Source organism: Protopterus annectens, chromosome 14.part0 (assembly GCF_019279795.1).
Source record: "Protopterus annectens isolate FY-2018-M chromosome 14.part0, PAN1.0, whole genome shotgun sequence".
Taxonomy (NCBI): domain Eukaryota; kingdom Metazoa; phylum Chordata; order Ceratodontiformes; family Protopteridae; genus Protopterus; species Protopterus annectens.
In genome coordinates, this window is record NC_056748.1 from 1,073,817,297 (window position 1) to 1,073,842,600 (window position 25,304).

Consider the following 25,304-nt stretch of genomic DNA (forward strand, 5'->3'; position numbering starts at 1 on the left):
CCAATATATAAAATAGAAAAGGCAATAAAGTAATACAAGAAATAAAAAGTAAACTAATCTTTCCTTTACAGCAAGCTGTGGAATAGTCTGGGTGAGCCTTTCCAGTAAAGCTCTAAACTTCAACACAGCTAGCTGAAATTTTGTAAATAATTACATGTCATTTGTATATCAAACTGATTTATACAGATACTTGTGTTGAAAAATGTATTTGTAAAGCTGCTTGCGTTAAAAATGTATCAACAACGTGCCCTGCGGGAAAGAAAAAAATGTACACGCATTAATGTAACTCAATTAAATGTATATGTTTTGACAGAAGATAATGGAAGGGAAGAGGTGAACTCACAATCCAGCTGCAGCAAACTTTGGAAAATAGTTGAACTTCAATTAGGCCATAAAGACTGTATCTTATAGTTCTGGCTGCAGTCAGAGACTGCATGTCTGTTAAAATCATATCTATATGGACAAAGTATCAGATGGTATAATAACAAAAGGAAATCTTGGGATAAGGAATTGTTAGATATTCAAAGTAAACTAGACTCTTATAAACATAATAATAAAGAAAATATTATGGACAAGAAAGTTATTGAAGAAATAAACAAACTAAATGAGAAATACAAAGAAATTTTAACTCATAAAGTTAAAATAACTTTAGAGAAATACAAGTTTTTGTCTTATTCAATAAGCCCCAAATACTTACATAGACTTAAAAATAAAACAAAAAGATTGAATAAACAAAACCATATCAAAGAAATCTTTTCTCTAAGGAAAAAGAAGAACGTTTCTAGTATACCAGAAATACTGGATGAATTTAGAAATCACTTTCACAAGATTAACCATAACAACATTAACATGGAACCTAAAGATAAAATAAAGGAGTTTATAACCACAAACATGAATAAAAAGCTTAATAAACAACAGATTAAACTATTGGACAAGAGTATTTCATATACAGAAGTTATTACACAAATAAATAAGCTTAAATCAAACAAAGCACCGGGTAATGATGGTATTATACCAGAGATATATAAAATCCTTTCTAAAACTACATATTCATTAATACAGAAGGTTTTTATTCTGGCCCAAACTGAGTTAATAACCCCCCCATCTTGGCAATATACATTTATTTCACCAATTTTAAAACCTAATAAAGATCCAACTAGATGTTCTTCATATCGACCCATCCCATTACTTAATGTTGATTATAAAATGTTTATGAGTATTTTTGCTGATAGATTGAAGACAATTATCGGCATTATAAACATAGATCAGACGGGCTTCATTGTAAATAGAAATACTTTTGATAATATAAGAAGAACTTTAACATTAATTGATTTTGCAAATAGGAAAAAGAAAGATTTAACACTTATTAGTCTTGATATAGGTTCAGCATTTGATTCAGTAAGTTGGGACTATCTGTTTACCTTACTGAAATGCACAAATTTCTCTGATGCATTTGTAAATTTAATTGAGCATTTATACAAAGGAAGCTGGCTTATATTAAGGTAGGAACATATGTTTCACAAAAATACCCATTCTTAAAGGTACAAAGCAAGGATGTCCACTTTCTCCACTATTATTCACTTTAGTAATGGAGCCTTGGGCTAATTTGATTAGAAACAGTACTGACATAGAGGGTTTTGAAATAGAAGAAAATACAACATCAAAAATTCAACTTTTGCAGATGATGTTCTAATTACATCAGCAGGATCTAATTCTTCTATGCAGTCTTTATTTGATAAAATGATGAATTTTAAAAGTATTTCTGGTTTAATATTCAATGAAGAAAAACTAAAATACTACCTATATATACACGAAAAATACTCTCATTAGTGATTTTACTAAATATGTACCCAACTCAGGTCAGATAACTTATTTAGGTATAATACTATCTAAAGATATTAAATCTATTATATATAATAACTATAATACCTGTTTTCTTAATATACAAAATCTTTTAATACCTGGAATAATATGTTTTTTACTATGGAGGAGAGACTTACAATTATTAAAATGATAATATTCCCCAAGATTTTATACTTATACAATCAATAATACTTTCACCTACAAAATAACTATCAAGAAACTGAATACACTAATGTTAAATTTCTTATGGGCACCTAATAGACCTAGGATTGCATTAAAGAAACATACTAATAGCTGGTCTCAAGGGGTATTTCTTTTCCAGACTTTAATTTATATATTATCTCTTCTATTATAAAAGTTATTACTTTATTAATAGATCGGTCATATGTCGCAAAATGGAAAGATTATTGGGAGCTAATTAGTATGCACTTCATGAAAATCTCCTTAACACATAAAAATATGATTATAAATAACTCCATGTTGTGGTTGCTAAAGGAATTTTGTACTTCACCTATTACACCTAAACATATGGTCTGTTACCCATTAAATATTATTATTAGTTATCGTAACTTTATATTCATGCACCCTAAGAATAGGGAATGGAATTTTATTGTATTCCCTATAATTTATACTCAGGGTATGCTTATGTCATCTACTTCTGAAGGAGCTCATTTAGCTATAGATAATAATCTAAAGTACTGGTATCAGCTGATATCTGATAATAAAGTTAAAAATCTAGATTTCTTAAAACAAGAATTTGATCTAAGAGAAAGTTGCTGGTTAGAGGTTCAGATCTTTAGACAACATCTCATTGATAGAATAGATCTAATGTCTATAACAGTTAAAGAATCTATTCCAAAACTGATTGATTACTTGATAATAAATTTACAGCATAAAGTTTCTGATAAAGGTAAACTTTCATATATACATAAAATTATCAGACAAGAAACTTTTACAATGTAGATTCATACTGGAATTATTTCACCTCTATTAATGGGGACCCACCAACTCAACAAGATAAACAATATATATTGGAATCTGCTTATAGAACTACATCTTCCATTGTCTGGAGACTTTATACATGGAAATTTTTACATAGATCTTTTTATACACCTTTGATGATGAATAAAATGAATAATAAAGATAATCTATGTAAGAGATGTAATGTAGAAATTAATGCTGACTGGGCTCATATGTTTTATGACTGTATGAAGTTGAAAGAATACTGGAAGTCAATTAATGAATTTTTGCAGGCTCTTTTTACAGATAATTTCATTATCTCTAAGTCTCTTATATTATTCAACACACCTGTACCTCAATGTGTTAAAAAGATTAAGCTTCCCTTGTTATGGTCTAAGCTAGCAGTGGCTAGGAAAATAATAACTAGAAATTGGATTTCAGATACACCTCCTTCGTTTAATGAATTTAAAAATGTTATGAATATAATGTGTCATATGGAAATAAGCACAATTAGAATGAGAACAACTAGAAAAACATCACATTTTATTGTATGGGATAATTTACAAAATTTGTTAAAAAATTCTAATTTCAATAGCACAGTATTTTAGTTTAATTAATTGATCTGATTGTAGTGGATGTCTTTGTAAATACTTTAGTTGTTTTGTTGAATATTATAATAATACCTATTTTTAATTATTTGTATAAAATTGTTATGATATTTCTCTTATATGTTAAAACAATAAACTTGTTTTGAAAAAAAAAGAGACTGCATGTCTGGGAAACCAAGTATTAGGAAGATACCTTTATTGTCTCTAGCAGGGACCTAATTGCTACTCTGGGATGGCAGAGGTTTGAAATTGTTTTATGACTTCCAGGAGCAGCAGCAGATCAGAGCAATGCTGTAACTGTGTGTATGGTAACACGTAGGAGCTAAATCCTGACAGCTTCTAGCAATGGGGATTGCATGGGAATCAGAAGTCAGATGATCAGATGTATGTGATGTCATTCTGTACAGGAATAATGTTTTAATATTAGAGGAGATTGAAGTCAGACTGGGCCAGGAGTATCTAGTCTTCATAAGTAGGTGCTTCACTACAGTTCCGATGCCTTGTCATACACGTTTGTGACACCTTGCCATACCCTTTATAACTATTGTCAGAAGAGATCACAGCAGAGGCTGCTACATACTGAAACAAAGCTTTTCTTAGAGGACTACCATTTCATTCTTTACAAGCAGCTATTTCAAGAAAAGACTAACTTATCCACTTCCTAAGATTTTGGCTCATATTTCCTATATGATATCTTTAGAACCATGTCTCATTAACCATTACATTTACAGACCATGCAGATTTCCTTCCAGAACAGTAAATCCACACGATAACTACAAAATTATCCTAGGAAACTTCAGTAAAAGTGCTGTTATAATATACAAGAATGAATCCTAAAATGTGTATTTTGAAATTTTAACCTAACACAGGTGAAACATTACTGATATTAAATATTACATTTAATGTGGCAGATGTTGCCAAATAAATAATTGTTTTTACTCAGTTCAGTCAGTCATTCTCTGATAACTGATGTGTTCATAGTTATATACTAGGCTAAAGACCACCACAGGACCTTTATAAGACTAGTTGTGCAATCCGACCCATTTGTGTCATATTCAGGGTCACATGGATTACGTTTTTGAATCAAAATATTTATCATAAATTTTATGGGGCCCTAATGATGCTGATGTTACTGTTTATCTCTGTTCCGAAAAGTAATTGTGGATAAAGTCTACAAAATAATCCTACAAGTTCCACAAAATGCAGTATGATAGTCAAGCAGGTAAGTCTTTAGATAATGTTTTGAAAATGTGGCCAAAAATTATATTTTTATATATATATATATATATATATATATATATATCTACACACATATATATACATATATACATACATATATATATATATATATATATATATGTATGTATATATGTATATATATATATATATATATATATACACATATATATATATATATGTATATATATATATATATATATATATACACACACACACACACACACACACACACACCAGTATCACCGGCATTTTATAGCTTAGCACTTTAGAAATGAATAAAATAGCACATAGATTACCTCATGGCCAAGTAATTTTTGTAACAAATTACTTCAATAACTGTAAAATATATAAACTACCTCATTTTCAAGTTTTTCTAGCTTGAATTTCTCTTCGTCAATGCAAGCATCCAGTTCGCCTCTCCTTTTCAGTAGTGATTTTAATGCATCATGTGTCTTCAAGTCTTCAGCTGCAAAATGCTTGTTGTCATGTCCCTTCAGCATTTTTGATATTTCAGTCTTTTCCATCTCTAGATCTTCAATCATTAGCCTTAAAAGAAAAAAAAATACAGTTTTTAATCCATGTGAAATAATTAAACCTTCTTAGGAATATCAGATGATGTAATTTGTACTATTTCTTCAAAACAGGTGAGAACTTACAAGTTAGGTTGTTGAATTTCCTAGGATTCTAAATGGCAGGAATCATTCACATATCATGGAGCTAAAGTGGGACTACATAAACATTAAAATCCTACCTTTTTATATTAGGAAGGTTCCCCAGAGGTCAAGGGTGCCGGAACCACAGAGCGAGGGGGGAGGAGCCGCACTACTTTTACAGCTGCAAGACCATGATGCTACAGCCCTGTATGTCTGTGCGTGCATGCGTTCCTGCCACCCATGCAATTTTAAAATACATTACACTACAGGTGTGGGGGAGTTGTTGATATGCTGATGCAAAGTGCTGCTTCCGGGTAAGGAGAGTTTTCGATCACATTAGTTGTTGCCCATGTTTTTTTCCTGGGGGGGGGGGGTGTTGATGGCATGTGTGCAAAACAATCCCCCAGTTAGGTATGCCTGGTGGCTAGTGTTACTCAAGCTCAAACTCTGTACCTTGGGTACAAGAAACATAAGCCTACATTCTCTACCCATACCACCATTTGTGATTCAAGGAGTTGAGTCCATAGCTTTCAACTGTCCAGATTTGCACAGAATATTTGGCTCATATTTTTGGTCTGTTCCTCTTAAAATGTGTGGGTTTCTGGCAAATCGCTGAGAACTGAATTCACTAAATAATGATAGCCCTTTAAGTTTGTCTCTCTTTCAGGAAACACATGGTAACACAAAACACTATTCTAGCACCTTTTTTAAGATTATACAAGCAATGTTGAAAATATATCCCCAGTTTTGGGCCTTTGTTCCCCCCTCCCCAATACATTTTGGCTTTTTCCAGATTTCTTGTGCTGCAAAGCAGAGAGATTTAGTTGAGTGTAAAGTGGATTTTTTAAAGAGCTGAGAGCTTCAGGGGAAGAGACATTTAGTGATGATTATGCCAAGTCTGTTTGCATTATTAGTAGCACAACATGTAGCATACCTGCTTTTGATGCCGAAGGCTGTGGGTTCTACTACCACAGTATGTCGATGGATTGCTGATACTGTACTGTGTTGTACTTTAAAGGGAGTGGATGCTTCAGTCCTGTGAATGTCCTCTTTTGGAGGGGTTATCTAGTAACTATGAACCTGTTATCAATTGTTTGCCATCCATTCCCTACTGCAATATTACTAGCTTATCATTTTTGAATATAACAGGCAATTGTCCAAGGGCAGCAGGCACTTTATTTGTAGATGAAATAATCAAATATAAAGTTGTTTGCTAGCAGCAACCTCTTCATTAGTTACAGATCCCTTTAATGTGGAATTATTTAGATTACTTACTTCTGTAGAGATTGTGCATATTTACTGACATTGGTGGATTGTAATGACAGAAGTTTGAGTAGACTTCTATGATGGAAATGTTCTGAAATGGGCAGCTTTGTCATTAGCAGTTCACAAATTTTGTTTCATTGCTTACTGAAAAAATGTTCAAAATAATAAATTTAAAACACGCTCTAAAAGTGCTGTATTATACAAGAAATATAATTTAATACAATCAGGAAGGTGAATCAAAAGAACCCATACATGAATACATGGCCCTAAAAATGTGTAAGGAGCCTACGGTTTGGAAACAGCCCACAGGTAAGCTTAGTCCTCCACTGGCCAGATGCAAAATGAATGCGTGTTTTCATGCCCTTTCAGTGAATGTGAATTTCAAGCGCAGAGAATTTTACTGCTCATGCTAAGTCTGTTTTCATTGCAAGACTGTATTGTTTTTGTTCAGCAGATGGCTATCAGTATTTGTGCTGTTTTATTTCAATATCTGTAATCATTGTAGAAGTAAATAAAAAACAGTATGCACGCTGACAGGTTTGAACAGTGTTTATGGTAAATTAGGAGAATACCCAAGTAATGGAGCACTGGAGTGGCTGGGGAGGGGGCTGTTGCAGGAGGGTCTGCTCGGGGGGGGGCAACCTATTACCCTGTCTAGGGCCCCATTTAATCATGATCCAGCTCTGGTATTTGCACTATTTACCATAAAATGATCTGAAGTTGGAATGAAACAATGGAGTGTCAGTTGTAAAAAAAATAAGCACTTTCGTTCTGCGTTTGATGATAAAGGAAAGAAAGCGCTTAGTATTTTTTTACAACTGCCACTTTGCTGTTTCATTCCAACTTCTGATAAGTATAACCGTACACCAACATGGTTGTACCGGTTTCGGCAAAGCCTTCCTCAGCAACCAAACATGATGCAACAAATGAAAAAAACCTAACATGCTGTCTTCTTACTTATAAATAAATTCATATTAAATGCAAGGAGCACCCTCTAGTGCATATATTAAAAATGCACCAATTACTATCCACATGAAGTAAATATATAATTATACATCTAAAAATATATAATAATATATAGAAAAACACAATATAGAACTGGATGCTTTAAAAATGATCGTTCAAACCCGGAGGAAAAAGAGCCCCTAATTTGATAATCCACATTTTTTCTTTGTTAGTAAGCATTTCATGTAAAACATGAGATTGTTTATGCCTAACCTTAATATGATCAATGACCATGAAGCAAAACATGCCCATAGGGTGTATAGAAATGTGTTTATACAAAGAACTAGACCCCTTTTTGTTCTTAAAATCACCAAGATGTTCCCCTTTCCTGACCTTAAAGGGACAGGAAGTTTGTCCAACATAAAATGCTCGACAACTGCACTGGGCCAAATAAATCACCCAAGAAGTACTACAATTGGCAAAACATAAAACTTTGTAAACTTGTGGACAATTGTGTGAGGAAAAGGTCTGACATTTTAACACCCTAGGGCAATAGGTACAATGACCACATGAGTAACAACCAAATATTAAACCTCCAAATAGTAGTTGAGCATACATCCTTATTATAAACCCTCATATAGTGACTGAAAAGAGATCCCAAAGACCGCCCTTTACGAAATGAATAGTGACACCAATCCCCTATATATTTCTTTAGGACTTCATCCGATTTTAACAAGTGCCAATGATTTTGAATAAGATTCATAAATCCAACAGTATTTCTCCCATAGGTTGTTACCAATCTGAGCACATCTGAATTAACAGAATCCCGAACCCAATAAGATAATAAGTCAGTTCTATCTTGCTGGTTCGCAAAGCGATTGGCCCTTGTGATGTCACCCCCTGAGTAACCCCTACTCTTAAACCTGGATATAAGATCCCTTCTGTTCTGGAAGTGGATCCAACCATGCAATTCAAAAAGGATATTGACTACTTTTTAGTTTACAAGTTTACAATGTTTTATGTTTTGCCAATTGTAGTACTTCTTGGGTGATTTATTTGGCCAAGTGCAATTGTCGAGCATTTTATGTTGGACAAACTTCCCATCCCTTTAAGGTCAGGATAGGGGAACATCTTAGTGATATTAAGAACAAAAAGGGGTCTAGTTCTTTGTATAAACACATTTCTATACACCCTACGGGCATGTTTTGCTTCATGGTCATTGATCATATTAAGGTTAGGCATAAACAATCTCATGTTTTACATGAAATGCTTACTAACAAAGAAAAAATGTGGATTATCAAATTAGGGGCTCTTTTTCCTCCGGGTTTGAACAATCATTTTTGAAGCATCCAGTTCTATATTATGTTTTTCTATATATTATATCTTTTTAGATATATAATTATATATTTACTTCATGTGGATAGTAATTGGTGCATTTTTAATATATGCACTAGAGGGCGCTCCTTTTATTTAATATAAATTTATTTATAAGTAAGAAGACAGCATGTTAGGTTTTTTCATTTGTTGCATCATGTTTGGTTGCCGAGGAAGGCTTTGCCGAAACCGGTACAACCATGTTGGTGTATGGTTATACTTTTTGCGGTTTCATTTTGAAATAAAATAGCATTACCTATGTTACAGGAGTCGGGTGCTTACCTTTTCTTTTGGATTAGACTTCGGTGTTTGCCGTGCACATGCCGTTCATGCAGGAGATTGTTTTGAAATTAACAATACCCCCTGAGAACTGACCCAGTTGTTTGGCATTTGGGAACTTGTGTGTACAGTGACCTAACTTTTGACCAACATGTGCCCACAGTCATAAAATCTTTCTATATTGCAAAGCTTATAAACAAATTGATTGCGACTAGATCTAGAGATGTTGTTGTCCCCCTTTACAAAGCCCTCATTAGGTCAATCATTTTGTATAATGCCCACTTTGGCATGTATCTGTCCAGACCCATGCAAATAACTAAAAGGATACAAGTCTTAAACAATAGGTCTTGCATGGACCACCTCAGAGATTTATCACTATATTCAGTATCCTACAGAGTGTTTAGAGACAATGTGTCTGGCATACATGGCATCCTCCAACCCAATACTGATGGCCCTACTGAACATCAGCAAGTCAAATGGCATCAGAAATACTCAGTCCAGGTATCTAAACTGAATGTTGTGGTGAGATGAATATATATCACAGAGGCTACCACTGTTCCAGAACAGACTATCCATTCAAGTAAAACAAAGCTTATCCCTGTCCATATTCAAATGCAACTTGAATCTAAGGGTGGGTAACAGAAAATGTACTGCAGGACTGCCCTTCGTGCCACTAATGGATAGAGGCAGTTCTTAAATGCCGCATCCCTTACATGGGTCCCCTCAAATTATCTATGGTATGATCACAGTTATTCTCACTAGGGCTATTATACAATTATCAGCCATAGGATAGATAAGACCAATCAGGAAATGTTAATTCAAGCACCAAAAGGGAAACTGGCTAAGCTTAAAATGTCCTCCAAGTGAACCTATATTATGGTAGCAAATGTTTTTTAAAAATTGCCCTTTTTAGATCAAGTCCCCTCTCACCGTGTGCCCCCCCCCCCCAGCCTTCACCAGCTTTTGGCGCCTCTGCCAAAGGTTGTTCAGTGTTTCTAATATAAACCACTGACTTCATTGAAAGATCAGCTTATACTAATCAACATAAATGGGACTAAAAGGCAACTTAATCTTGCTCTGGTTTGTACCTTTAAAGTGAATGTGTTTATGCAGCTACATTCCACATCACGACATTGTCAGTGGCCAATAAAGTTGAACAGCAGTATAACCTCCAGGAATACCTTTTGCTAAAATATTGGTTCTTTATCAAGTTAAAGTTATCAGCTCTTGCTGATCCTGTCACTGGAATAAATTTCAGTCTGCAGATTGCATGGGTCTCTATTAAAAGCTCAAAGAGGCGTTACATCGAACACCTCTTCAGTGGCACGTAAACACCGACCGCACTAAACCGCAAACATTCAAAACAGCAATTACTTTCCCTGGGAAAGAAATCGCTACCACCAAACACACACGCAACTTCAAACATAAGTGGGAGGCTTTGCTCCCCACAACCCCCCCTTAAAATAAACCAACTCAGAGATCGCACTACAGTGGAGTAAACGGCAATGTCATGGCTCAGGCCAAGCGATTTTCTTTCCCTGGGAAAAAAATTCCTGACCTGAACCTTTGCTATTTTCAGATTTCGGTCTGTGTGTCAGCAAAATGGCATTCGCTGTAATGCCGTTTTGCCGATCTAATATAGACCGGACTGCACGAGACCAAACATGGATATTTTAAAGGTCAAAATATCTGCTGCCAATGCACACCATGGAATCTTGTGCTGTGTTTTCAGCATTTCATATATTATATGCAGTGCAGTGATTGGCAACAGTTTATCAAAGTCTATATCTTGTGCTACTTTCATCAACATGAAGAGATAAACCCCAAATTATCATGATTTCATGAGATCAGACTTTGATCAGCACCTTTGACTCTTTTAGAAGCTAACATGAGGCAGTAGAGGGAAGTACCCCCTTAGCCTGGTCACCTCTACTCAGCAGGAGGAATATGGACATGCACGCACTGGCTGTTTGGGGTCTCTCCCACTATGATTATCCAGAGGAGACAGGACAGCATAAGGACAAAACCGTTCACTACAGAGTACCTGATGTCATTTTCACCATACAGAACGCAAGTAATTCAAAGTTTGAATCAAGCAGTCTGAGAAGTTTTGCATCCAAGATGAAAGCACTTGCTGTGTATTTTTATTGAATAGAGCTCATTTGTACAACTGTTTTTCCTTTTATCACTCGCTCACTGCTGCTTCACTGTATTTAGTTGAATGATAGGTATTAAAACACTACCTTCTAGATAGAATACATTTTTTTTTTTTTTTTTACATTTGATGATAAATTATATTCGACAAAGATGATCCTGCTTGAACTGTCATATTACAGAAAACTTTCTTGCCACCTACCAAAAGGCAAATCAGTCAAATTAATAGAATAATTTTACCTTTTCTTCGGTATCCATATAAACCGAATATTTCATTAAAAGACCGTATTAGTCCCCAGGAATATGGAGATGGGCTTCAACACTGAAATACATATTTGGCTTCTTGTTTTAAAACAGTTGCTTATTGGATAGATATGTCATCCAATGTAAGACAAAAACAATGCCTTTATCTTTATGTAAAATAATAAATTCAAAACTGCACTGCTTAATATTTCCAAATAAAATGCTATTTTATCTAAATGATCCTCAATCTATTGTTCACTCTCTTACAGTGTCTACATACAAAAATATTTTGAAAACATTTTTTTTTCAAACACCCCCTACCTGAAAGACTGGCTATTTATTGCATTTCTTAGTTTAATGAACGCTATTAAAAACAGAATTTGGTTTATAAATGTTTTATATAAGGGTATCGTTGTCTACATCACAAACTTTCACAAATGAAAATATCCAACTTAAGTATAATTTAAGACAAATAGTGAGATATTTAAAATATTAGAAACTCTTAGAAAAATTCAAGGCATTCCTTCTTTATACAAAATATTAAAAACTGAATTATTTCAATTTCATACTTAAAATAGTAATAAATATTTATCAAACTTTTATAGGGTTCTAATACATTCCAAAATTATCATTCCAGATTCTGTTTACATATAAAAATATGTATCCTTTTTTCATGTTTGGTATCTACTTCTCTGAAGTACAGGCTAACACAGAAGGCCTCTGGATGACTAAGTTCGGAGATGACTGCAAACTAGGAGCCATAGTCAAGTCCCCAAATGATGTGGACATCCTACAGAAGGGCCTCACTGAGACAGATACCTGGTGTCAGAGCCATGGCCTCAAGCTCAATGCCAAAAAGTGCAGTGTCATCCGATTTGATAAAAACTCTGTACCCATGAACTACCACATAGGCAGCAATCTACTTAACACTGAATGCGTGATAAGAGATCTTGGGACCCAGGTGGACAGTAGTCTCACCTTTGATAGTCACATCGCCACAGTAGTCAGGAAGTCCTTCTACGTGGCACACCTCATCATAAAAGGGTTCTCATCCAGGAAAAAAAAGAGGTCATTGTTCCCCTCTACTCGTCACTCATTAGACCCATTATAGAGTACAACGCCCCTTTTGGAATGTACCTCACAAGACATCTGCAGCAGCAGGAAAGGCCACATAAGTACCTCACAAAGAGGATTACTAGCCTCAAACAAATGCCCTACACTGACCACCTCAAAAAACCCCAACTTTACTCCATAGCATATCACCTACTCAGAGGTGATCTCTGCCTAACATATAAAGCTATGTCAAACCCAGAGCTGTTGGACATGCTACACCTAAAGAAATCCCAATCGCTCCAAGCTACATGCTCTAGGGACCTAAACCATGTCACCACAATAAACAGGGCACGTTGGAGGGATAGATTCCTGTCCCAGAGACTTCCTATACTCTGGAACAAGCTACCCATCTATGTCAAGCAAAGTTCTTCATTAGCACTCAAGAAAAATCTTGATGAATGAATGGGAAATAGGAAATACACCCTGGGAATTACTTCTGTCTCTCTGCTGGACAGTGGCACAGGAAAATAACTTTCTTGGGTGGCGCAAGCTATGGTACCTTGCTGGCTAGGCTTACGTAGGCCCTTGGGCCGATAGCCTAGTACCTACCTATGAACCTATGGCAAAGTAAAACTTGTTACTTTGAATGCGACAGTTAAGACTCCTCTATTTATGCATTTATGTATTTATGGAGGGATAGGTTCTTGTCCCAGAGACTCCCCATACTTTGGAACAGACTACCCATTTATGTCAAACAGAGCACCTTATTGGCCTTCTTTAAGAAAAATCTTGGTGACTGGATGGGAGATGGGAAATTCACTCCGGGGATCACTTCTGTGGCTCTGCTCGACAGGGGCACAGGAAATTAAATTTTTGGGTGGCAAAACCCTGAGAAATTTTATTGCTATGCTTGTACAGGCCCTAGGGCTGATAGCCTAGTACCTACCTATGAACTTATGACCCTATGTAGACATTTGTGGACAGAGCTTGCTATACTCCAAAGTATTAACCAGGATGTTTAATATTTAACAAAGCAGACTGGGACATATTTTATTAATATTCATCTAAACACATTCAGGAATGACAGCCATTTCTACAGGGTCTCTGATAACATTTTATTGACCAAGCATGTCATTATTTATTGTCTCCACCTCCTCATGCTTTATAAATGACTAGTTACCTTTATTTTAGTGTATCCTCAGTGTAGCAAAGAAATAAATTACTAGGAAATGGAAAACGACCATTTCTCCTTCTAATTCTGATTTTCTATCTCTGACTGCCCTTGTATGTCACAGACAAATCAGTGCAATTAGCATAACTTCTAATGAACACAATTATAAATGCTAGCATAAACTAGGTATATTGATTAAAACTATGAAAATGACACAGTGACAGCCTGATCTTTGTGTTTCTATAAATACTTACGTTTTTCTTATTTGGTTTATTGAGTTACTTTTTTATAATTTACTTTTTTTCATAAAGGTGAAATTTCTAAACGTTAAATATTTTATAAAGATTGCTGAGTGAATGCATTTTATATCGTTATTATGATTTGTAAAGACATTTTGTATCTCAACTAAATTCAACACTATAATCAGAAAAAAATCCTGGGATAGATACATAATGTAGAGAAAGGAGAAATGCGCTCCAAGAGGAAGCCAGCAGTACAAATTAAGTTGAAATAATAATAATAAATAAATCATGTTATTGTCAATTTGTAGGTGTGTGTATGAATGGGTGTGCCTTCTTTGAAGGGTGGGTATCAGGCTGGCAATTCGGTACCGTAAAAATCCACTGCCAACCATTAGCGGACCGCAGTTCCGCTGTGGCGACCCCTAGCCGGGAAAAGCCAAAAGAAAGACATTTACTATTGTCAATATGTAACATATATAATATCGCCACTTCACCATCTGCCAATTATATCCACCTGATATCCTTTCAATGTAGAGCTAACTCCATGTCCTGCCCATCAACCAATGACTTATGTCAAACTTGTACCAGCCTTTGTTTTTAACGTACTGAGGCAGACATTTTTAGCTCTTATCCTAGTTCTACAACCCTACTACGTCATCCTTTCTGTAGTGCTCCATGTAGATAATGCTCATTTCATGTATAATCTTTATAAATGTGCATCTGCCATAGTACAAGGTACAATGCACAGATGATTTCAGCATTTGTAAATACGAACTGTTGCTGGTAATCAAAGATTCCTTCCGACAAAAATACAACAGATAAATGACATCAAATACAGAAGGAATCACCACGAATAAATACCTCCGCTTGTAGCATAAAAACGTCTTTTATTGCAGAATGAAATGAGCGCATAGAAAAACTATGCTTCTTCAGATTCTATTACATACAGAAAGAACACTTTTTTTATATATAAAATTTGGCGGGCCAATCAAGCAATCCACTAATCAATTAAACAATAAATTAATTAAACAATCACTCAAGCAGCAGCTTAAAGTGCTCCTAATGTTCTAAAATATAGAATACTTATGTTCTTTATACAATATATAGCTTGAAACATGAAACGATATGTAACTTGAAACATAAAACAATAAAATCAGTTGGAATGGCAGAAATAACTTATATTATCCTGAGCCACGCAAAAAAACATCAATTATACAGCTGTGACAAAGACATTGCGCAAACTTCCTATATGCGGACATACTTTGTATAAAAGACGTATGTGTGTTAAACATTATTTAAAAACTCATAAGCGAAGCCCATCATGATTTATAAATTCCGATGTTGCTCTGCTATGATAAAGTTGAAATTACTAATAAAAACCTATATCTAAATTGTTCATTTTAACTAATGGTTAAAGAAATTCTTTTAATTAATCAACCTGAACATTATAGCTCGTTACTTTAATAAAATTTCATTCACATATCCTATAAGTATATATAAATGTGCATGAACAAAATGCGATAAAAATCACTACAAACACCCTCAGCTAAATTTTTAGAAAAAGGATAAATCTATATAAGTAAACATTATGTAAGCTAAAAAATCTAAGGAAATGAATGAACCAAGAAATACCGTATGAGCATATTTTTTTGTAATCTCTCTATTGAAAAAATACTAATGTAAACTGATGTAGTAGTCAAGAAATGCCTGATAAAAACACAATATAACATAGGGAACCAGCGATGCTGTTGAAATTCATCATCCACCACTAACAAAAGTTTGGCACTTGATAGAAAGTTAGCAAATTATATAAGCCTATAAAACCAAGGAGCGGACTAGCTAACAACGAGAATAAATAAATGAATGAATGAATGAATGAATGAATGAATGAATAAATGAATAAAACTTAAATCTATTTTATTCATTTATTCATTCATTCATTCATTCATTCATTTATTTATTCTCGTTGTTAGCTAGTCCGCTCCTTGGTTTTATAGGCTTATATAATTTGCTAACTTTCTATCAAGTGCCAAACTTTTGTTAGTGGTGGATGATGAATTTCAACAGCATCGCTGGTTCCCTATGTTATATTGTGTTTTTATCAGGCATTTATTGACTACTACATCAGTTTACATTAGTATTTTTTCAATAGAGAGATTACAAAAAAATATGCTCATACGGTATTTCTTGGTTCATTCATTTCCTTAGATTTTTTAGCTTACATAATGTTTACTTAAATAGATTTATCCTTTTTCTAAAAATGTAGCTGAGGGTGTTTGTAGTGCTTTTTATCGCATTTTGTTCATGCACATTTATATATACTTATAGGATATGTGAATGAAATTTTATTAAAGTAACGAGCTATAATGTTCAGGTTGATTAATTAAAAGAATTTCTTTAACCATTAGTTAAAATGAACAATTTAGATATAGGTTTTTATTAGTAATTTCAACTTTATCATAGCAGAGCAACATCGGAATTTATAAATCATGATGGGCTTCGCTTATGAGTTTTTAAATAATATTAACACACATACGTCTTTTATACAAAGTATGTCCAAGATATAGAAGTTTGCTAATGTCCTTGTCACAGCTGTATAATTGATGTTTTTTTGCGTGGCTCAGGATAATATAAGTTATTTCTGCCATTCCAACTGATTTTATTGTTTTATGTTTCAAGTTACATATCGTTTCATGTTTCAAGCTATATATTGTATAAAGAACATAAGTATTCTATATTTTAGAACATTAGGAGCACTTTAAGCTGCTGCTTGAGTGATTGTTTAATTAATTTATTGTTTAATTGATTAGTGGATTGCTTGATTGGCCCGCCAAATTTTATATATAAAAAAAGTGTTCTTTCTGTATGTAATAGAATCTGAAGAAGCATAGTTTTTCTATGCGAAAGCGCTCATTTCATTCTGCAACAAAAGACGTTTTTATGCTACAAGCGGAGGTATTTATTCATGGTGATTCCTTCTGTATTTGATGTCATGATTTCAGCATTCATGTGATCTACTCTTTGCACACAGTGTGGCTAAACTACCCACAATCCTAGTGCTGCTATACTTTTAGAATGTATTGCATTACTCAGCCTCGGTATACCCATTCCCCTTAAACTAATCCCGCCTGATCTTTTTTGGGTCCACCACATAAAGTATAAAGCACTGTGCATAACAGAGCAGAAAAACTACTGTGTGCTAACTTACAAAGACAGGTAGACACACTTAAGACAACAGCATGGACTTTTGCCTGGTCCTGGACTACCACAAAAATCTACACTTCCTCAGCATACAACATGAGAAGGTTCTTCCCAACCACTGTGGATCTGTAAAACAAATGTTTATTTTTATCTTTATTCAATTTTAAAACAACACACTGCACAGTCCAAAACTGTTAATAAAATAGCATCAGTTGGGCTAGCTGAATGGGCCTTGGTTGAGTATCATAAAGCACAACTCAGTCTACAGTGCACTGATGGCTGCTACTACTACATTACATGTACTAGTGCTGCCTGCAGGTTGAAACTTAAAAACCCATCCAGGAGATTCACTGGGTCATGTTTCAGTAATTTTTTGATATGTTGTGGTTTATTAGTTTGCAGCATGACAAACAGATAATAAAAATGCAGAGCAAAGTAAATTATAACGAAAACATGCAACATTTGATATTTCAAATTATATTATATACCTGATGAAACGGATAAGTGTTAACAAAACAATAATGCAGGACATGGTGTTATACAGGCTATCATAAAAATCTAACAATCAAGTCTTTAGAGACCTTTTAAATGAAGGTTCCTACTCCTTGGCTTGAATTTGAAGGACTGACTTCCCAACAGCAAGGATAACCAGCTCAAAGCAGACAGATTCTAAGCCAGACAGTCCAACTTGTGCAGCAAATAAAGAAACCACATTGGCTCAAAAAAGCCCCAGGAGCACAGTTTACTAAATAAAAATCACACAAGTTTTCATACTTTGAGGCAATGAATTCCACAGAACAGGTAACAGTATCTAGCAAATGTCTTCAAGCACATCCTGGAAATCTTCAACAGTCCCTCTCCATCTAAGCAACATTGAAAACTAAGCAGTAAGGGACCAATAATTCATTTACACAGACAGGATCAATGTTCTAGAAGGCAATTTATGTCAACAACAAGCTGTGTAACAGTGATCTTGTTGCTAGAAGTAGCCAGACAGAATCATGCAGAACAGGACTGAAATAATCCAACTATGACGTTAAGGTCAAATCTCTGTCTACAGAAATTTGACTTTCCGAAGGTGTACAAGGTCACAGTCATGCAACCCATGGTAAATGGAATTGCAGTTGTCCAGCTGGATAAAAATCAATGGATGAATCACTGCAGGGAAGTTACACTGACTGAAATCAGATCTTCAGTTGAGGTGATGGTCTAAAATAGTAGTACAATAACCTCACTGCACTCAGCACTTAGCCCTCAGTAATAGTATACACCATTTCCCTGGTGCATACATACCAAACATTTGTTCCTATAAAATTACAGGACAGATATGAATCAGAAGACGACTGAAATGCATTTTATCCAGATTGAGCCTTTGCAACTGAGAGTCTTCCAACAAAAGATATCTTCCATCATGTCCTGTCCTACAGTGAAACCAGAAATGCATTACTTAATATTAAATATTGCACAGTTTTATTTCAGTTGTTAGATAAGGTATTAAACATACATGTTAAAAAGACGGGAACTGAAAGTTCAACTGCTGAAACCTACACTAAGGCACTGTACGAGCACATCCACTCATGCATGAATCGTGCCATCCCAAACAGAACCAAGACGCTCTCATCCAAAAAAAGGAAGCCAATCTGGGGGTCCACTGCCATAAACTAACTTTATAACAAAAGGAAGAAACTGTTGCAGAAAAGAGGAAAATTCCAGGATGCAAAAAACTCTCTTACCAGCCTCAGTAAGAAACTGAGATCCCTCATAAAATCCTCCAAAGCTAGTTACGAAAATAAAATTGCCAAAGATTCCAAAGACAACCACAAGGCATTCTATTACTATGTCAAGAATGTAAATAGCAATGCTCAGATCTGCTCTGAGCTAAAACAGAATGGCATTAAATATACTGATCCAAAGGATATTGTCAATATCCTGGCAGATAGATTCAGTGCCAACTTCACCCTCCCCTCACCCCCCAAATGGCCCATCTCAATACCGGAGATTGCCAAATTCCGGTAATGGCCACACAGGTAAAAAACGCACTCTCCAAAGCTAAGAATACAGCATCCATGGGACCAGATGACATCCTGGGCTGTGTACTACATGAACTACAATATGAACTGGCACCTTCACCTTAGTGTCATGTTTAATCATAGCCTCACCTCAGGTTTCATGCCCACTGAGTGGCGCAGAGCTACAGTTATCCCACTCCACAAGGGGGGATCCACCTTGGATCCTGGAAACTACTGTCCCATCAGTCTGACAAGCCTTATCTGCAAGGCCATGGAGCGTATTATCATGGAACTTATAAACAAAGACATTGGCAACCTTCAAACACTGGACCCCACCCAGTTTGGGTTCATGAAGGGCCGATCTCGTCTCCTGAACCCAATTGACTTATTTGAATCAGTCTCCAGAGCCATGGACAAGGGTAAGGCAGTCCACACAGCCTATCTAGACCTTGCCAAGGCCTTTGACACCATCCCCCACTCTGGAATCTTAGATAAACTTACTAAGCTGGGCATTAATCCCTACTTCACCCAATGGGTTGCTAACTGGCTTACTGATAGAACCCACACTGTAAAAGTAGCCGACTCCAAATCCAACTCCAGACAAGTGACAAGTGGAGTACCTCAGGGTTCAGTCCTGGGACCGCTCTTGTTTGGCATCTACTTCTCTGAAGTACAGACCAACACTAAGGGACTCTGGATAACAAAGTTCGCAGATGACTGCAAACTGGGAGCCATTATTGAATCCCCAAATGATGTGGATACTCTACAAAAGGGCCTTACAGAAACAGATGCTTGGTGCCAGAGCCATGGACTCGAGCTCAATGCCAAGAAATGTATAGTTATCCTCTTTGGGGAAAAAACATGTATCCGTGAATTACCATATAGGTGGCAGTACACTAAACACCGAAAGTGTGATAAGAGACTTGGGGACACAGGTGGACAGTGGTCTCACCTTCGATAACCACATCGCCACAACAGTCAGGAAATCCTATGTGGCACACCTCATCAGTAAGGGCTTTTCATCCAGAAAAAAGGCGGTCATTGTCCCACTGCACTCATCCCTCATTAGACCCATTATAGAATACAATGCCCCGTTTGGTATGTACCTCTCAAGACATCTGCAACAACTGGAAAGGCCACAGAAATACCTCACTAAAAGAATCACAGGCCTAAAGCAGATGCCCTATACTGACCGCCTTAAAAAACTCCAGCTATACTCTGTCGCATATCGTCTACTCAGAGGCGATCTCTGCTTAACATACAAGGCAATGTCAAACCCAGAGCTGTTGGACATGCTATACTTAAAGAAATCCCAATCCCTCAGAGCCACACGCTCCAGGGATCTAAACCTGGTCATCACAATAAACAAAACATGCTGGAGGGATAGGTTCCTGACCCAGAGACTCCCCAGACTCTGGAATAGATTGCCCATACATATCAAGCAGAGTGGATAATGGAGGGGGTCGGGAAAAGGGAATTATATAACCTTTGAAAATAATTCTCTGCACCCAACTGTCTTTTGTTATACTTAGCCAGGCTTCTGAGATGCAGAGATACGTGACCCCAACTGATTCCAGATGCAGACAACTGGGCCTCCATTCAGAAGCGCTGAAAGGATCTGTCGGAAAAAGAATCTCTAGAACCCTATTTTGCAGACCTCCTCTACCATGGGGGGCTTCTTCCATTATCACTCCCCCTCTGCCTCTGGGGAACTAACTCCATGTGCGTCCTGGAAAGGGATTCCTGGAAAAGGTCCTTTGAGGGGGTCAAAAAAATACACACCAACTGCAGAGAGGGCTTTTCCAACTTTCGCCCTTTACTGTGGGGTGAAATAAAGAAGTGCCATCAAAGGGAGCATTGACAAACAAGGACTCCAAGGGCTCTGCAAAATCACAGACACATCCAGACATGCCTCCTGATGGAAATGCCTACACCCTTCAGCCCTTGAGGCACCTTCTGCAGATTATGAGATGAGCCTCATGGAAGAACTGGATATAGCCTGTACGGTAGCCAACTGAGAGACTACAGAAGACTGAGCCTCAGCAGTTCTGGTTCCAGAAAGAATTGGATGCAGATCTCTTTGAAGCCTAGTAAAGTGTGCCAAGTAGTTCAGTGATCTAAATGCAAAGGTCACTGAAGCATAAACATGCTTTCCCAATCTGTCTTTCAACTTCGATTCTCTATTAGGAGGATGGACATTGAACTCCTGTTCAGTGAGTTTTTATAGCCACAACAATGGCATCTACTGAAACCAATTCCTCCAATATTCCTGGCCTACTGATGGAGCCAGAATCCTGTCTGGTCTCTTAGGGATTGGCTCAATTGTATCAGATTTCTTCCATGCCCACTTGGAGATTAAATCGGTAAGTTCATCGGCTGGTGGAGCAGTAGACATGCTAGTATCAAATGTTTCCAGAAATACCAATTCTTCAGAAGGGTTTTGGAAAGCCTAGCCACCACTTTGCTTTAGTATCTGAAGAATGTCTCCAAATGAGAGGTCATTCAGTGGTGATTTTGGGGACCCTTCCACTTCATCAAAATCGGTATCCTCGGTGACAGACTCTTGAGGAGAATCCAAGTGCCTCCCTTTTGCACTCTCTCTTCCTAGAGCTTCCTCAGTGGGGTGGTACAGAGAAGTATCAGAAGAGATCAAAATACCCTGCTGAGTAGACTGTAAGCTTTAGGCTGGCTGTCCCTATGAGGTAGAATGCTGATCATGGTGCAAAATCTGAGAAGTAGGGGGTGGATCCAAGGGGCAATGCCACATCAGACCTGATGCAGCAAAGAACACACTCTTCACTACCTCAAAGGCAGACCACCCAAAGAAGAAGGAAGCCAATGGAGCCGAGAAGGTGAGGTTTTGGCTCATCACCTCCCTCATCCCCAAAAGCAATCCACCAGAGGCAGAAGTTGGAACTGAGCTGCCCAGTGCCAAAGTTCCAAGAGGAAGATGTGGCTCCAAAAACCTCACAGTCGACCCCATCCTCTTGGATCCAACAGGAAAGCTTTGGCTCCAAGATTCATCTGGCTCAGAGGATATCTGAGCCTGTGCGCTCAGAGAAACCGTCAGATCGAAAAATGATGTTCTCTTCTGATTCAAACAACATGGATCCAGAATGCTCAGATCCAAGGGCTGTAAAACCACAGCCTGAATTAGAGAAGCAGTTATAATCAGTGGAGTTGTAGATAGATGGACATCCTGACCCGAAGGGGTAGGAACCATGAGATCTCCCTTCTAAATGTCATCACCCTCAACAAATCTGCTTCTGTTAGATTCCTGGAAGAATGAGAGGATACCAGGGACAGCAACTTTGAGTGCCTCTCTAAAAGGGGAGAGGGCACCCTGGAAGGAACCAGGTCTAGCCTTAGTGAAGAGGTAGCCCTTGGTAAAGACTTCGGATCAGAGGATGTAGGATCTGAAATATGTTTGGTCGAATCAGAGGATGTAGGACCTAAGTATGTATGGGTTGGACCTGATGATGGTTGGACTGGATGGAGGTTCAAATCCAGCATTTCTTCTTGGTTCAGAAGAGGTAGAGGCTGGAGAATCCAAGGGTCTAGACCCTTTTGACAGGTCTTTAGATCTATCGCTGGGAGACTGAACCCCAGCAATGTCTTCAGAAAAAGATGGCAGTAATCCTTTTAAAATCAGCTTATTTTTCTTGTCTGCTAAAGCTCGGGGGTTAAACCCACGACAAAGACTGCAGTCTTGTTGTAAATGTTCTGGTCCTAAACAATACACACACAGATTGTGGGCATCAGACAAAGTCAACTTGTACCCACACTTGTCACATTTTTTAAAGCTTGCTGGGCTTTTCTCAGACATTTTTGTAGTTAAGAGGGAAGAGTTTTATAGGTAGAAAGGAAAAGGGAAAAAACAGCAATATTATTTAATAACGACAAAAAAAAACTTGTAGATAAAGAAAAAATACCAACAATGGTAATTCTAGACATTACAAAGTGTAAAAAGGGTAACAGGAAGGGAGTTTGGTCTACTAATGATGGCAGAAAGTAGTTACACTGAAAGTGTGAAAGAAAGAATAGAAGAAATGACTTGAGATGAAAAACTAAAATAAAATATTAAAGTAGTTTGTAGAAGTTTTCAGAAATAAACTATGAAAAACCAATTCATCTCAATGAAAACTCAAGAGCTGAAGGCGACCATGTCTTAACACTAAAGAGGCAAATGAGATCTGACCTTGAGTAGCATCTTGCCCTCACCAAGAATGATGCCACAGTATAAAGACAAAATGATCAGTTTCAACAATTGGCTAAAGTATTGGTGCCATTCAAAGGGGATCCAGTGTCTGTCCGCCTGGGATGACATGGTCAACAAGCCACGTTGCTTCGCTAGGGACGGCTTGCACCTGTCACCCTTAGGCTTTCGTATACTGGCCAAGGCTCTTGCCACCCCCATAGTGCCTTTTTTAGGCAAGGCTCAAAGGACAAACCCACCTCCATAGACAACCCAAGGATAAAAAAACTAAAGGTAATACTACTCAATGCCAGAAGTCTAAACCTCAAGATGCATGCACTCAAGGCTCTCCTCAGTATGGAGAAAATCGATGTCTGTGCAGTAATAGAAACCTGGTTCAAGGCTCCAGAGAGCACCCCAGCACTACCAGGTTATAACTCATACCATGCGTTTCGGCCCCAAAACTTGGACCGAAGCACAAAAGGAGGTGGAGTATCTATATTCATCAAAGATACCTACACCTCCAGCTTAGTGGCACTGCACGAAGCATTGGAAACCATCCATGTGCAACTAACAGCGGGCAAAAGTGCCTTTCAGTTTGTAGCCTGCTACAGAACACCCTCCCTGTTACAGGAACCCCACTTGGCATTCCTGAGAACACTGGAGAATATGAAGGTCTCTCCAAACACTATGTTATTGGGTGACTTCAACTACCCAAACATTGACTGGGAAAACTACTCAAGCCCAAACACCCTCGCCCAATGGTTCCTTGAATTTATAAACTCTAACACAATGGAACAACTGGTCACCACTCCCACAAGAGGGAACAACATATTGGACCTGGTCATCACCAACATGGGGACTTTATGTTCCACACCAGAGGTAAATCCCTCATTGGTAAGATCAGACCATAAACAAATTTCCCTGGACATCCATATATCCCATCCCCACCCCCAGCCAAGAAAATCACTGTAAAGAATTTCTCAAAAGCCAACTTTGCACTTCTCAAGACTGAGGTGGAAATCCTTCAAAGCCCCTGGGCCAGAGGATAATACAGCCCAATCCACAGAATCCTTTACAAATGCATTCTATGAGCACTTGCAGGAATGCATGGATCGTGCTATCCCAAATAAAACCAAAACTCACTCCTCCAAAAACAGGACACCGGTCTGGTGGACCCCAGCCATAAATAAGCTATACAACAGAAGAAGGAAGCTACTACATGACAGAGCAAAATCCCAAAAGGGAAGGCATCTCTGATCAGTATTAGCAAGAAACTTTGATCCCTCATAAAATCATCAAAGGCCAGTTTCGAAAGAAAAATTGCCCTAGACACTAAAGATGATCACAAGGCCTTCTTTAGTTATGTCAGGAACATGGGCGGAAACTCCCAGATATGCTCTGAATTGTTGCATAACGGTACAAAATACACCAAACCTACAGACATAGCCAACATCCTGGCAGACAGATTCAGCGCAAACTTCTGCCCCCCCAAAGGAGCAAATGCCTATCCCAACTGAATGTAACCTCCCTGACATCACAGATGCACAGGTGAAAGCTGCCCTCTCCAAAGCAAAAAACACAGCATCTATGGGACCGGACGGTGTCCTAGGCTGTGTCTTACACAAGCTCCAAGAAGAACTGAACCCTCACATTAAGTCACTGTTCAAACTTAGCCTTACTACAGGATATGTACCCAAAGAATGGCGTACAGCTACAGTGGTCCCACACCACAAAGGTGGTGCCACAACGGACCTCAGAAACTATCTAGTCTGGTCCAAGCTATGGAGTGTATTATCATGGAACTCATAAACAAAAACATTGGGAGCCTCCAGACACTGGACCCTAC

The 25,304-nt window shown here is 37.2% G+C and overlaps 1 protein-coding gene across 1 annotated transcript in view; it reads right to left on the reverse strand.

Annotated features, from left to right (window-relative positions):
* LOC122788763 (outer dynein arm protein 1-like) overlaps window positions 1-25,304 on the reverse strand; it is a 683,950-nt gene that overhangs the window by 519,933 nt on the left and 138,713 nt on the right. The window contains exon 4 of the mRNA XM_044055657.1: window positions 5,027-5,216. Coding sequence (XP_043911592.1) covers window positions 5,027-5,216 — 190 coding nt within the window. The remainder of the gene's footprint in view (window positions 1-5,026; window positions 5,217-25,304) is intronic.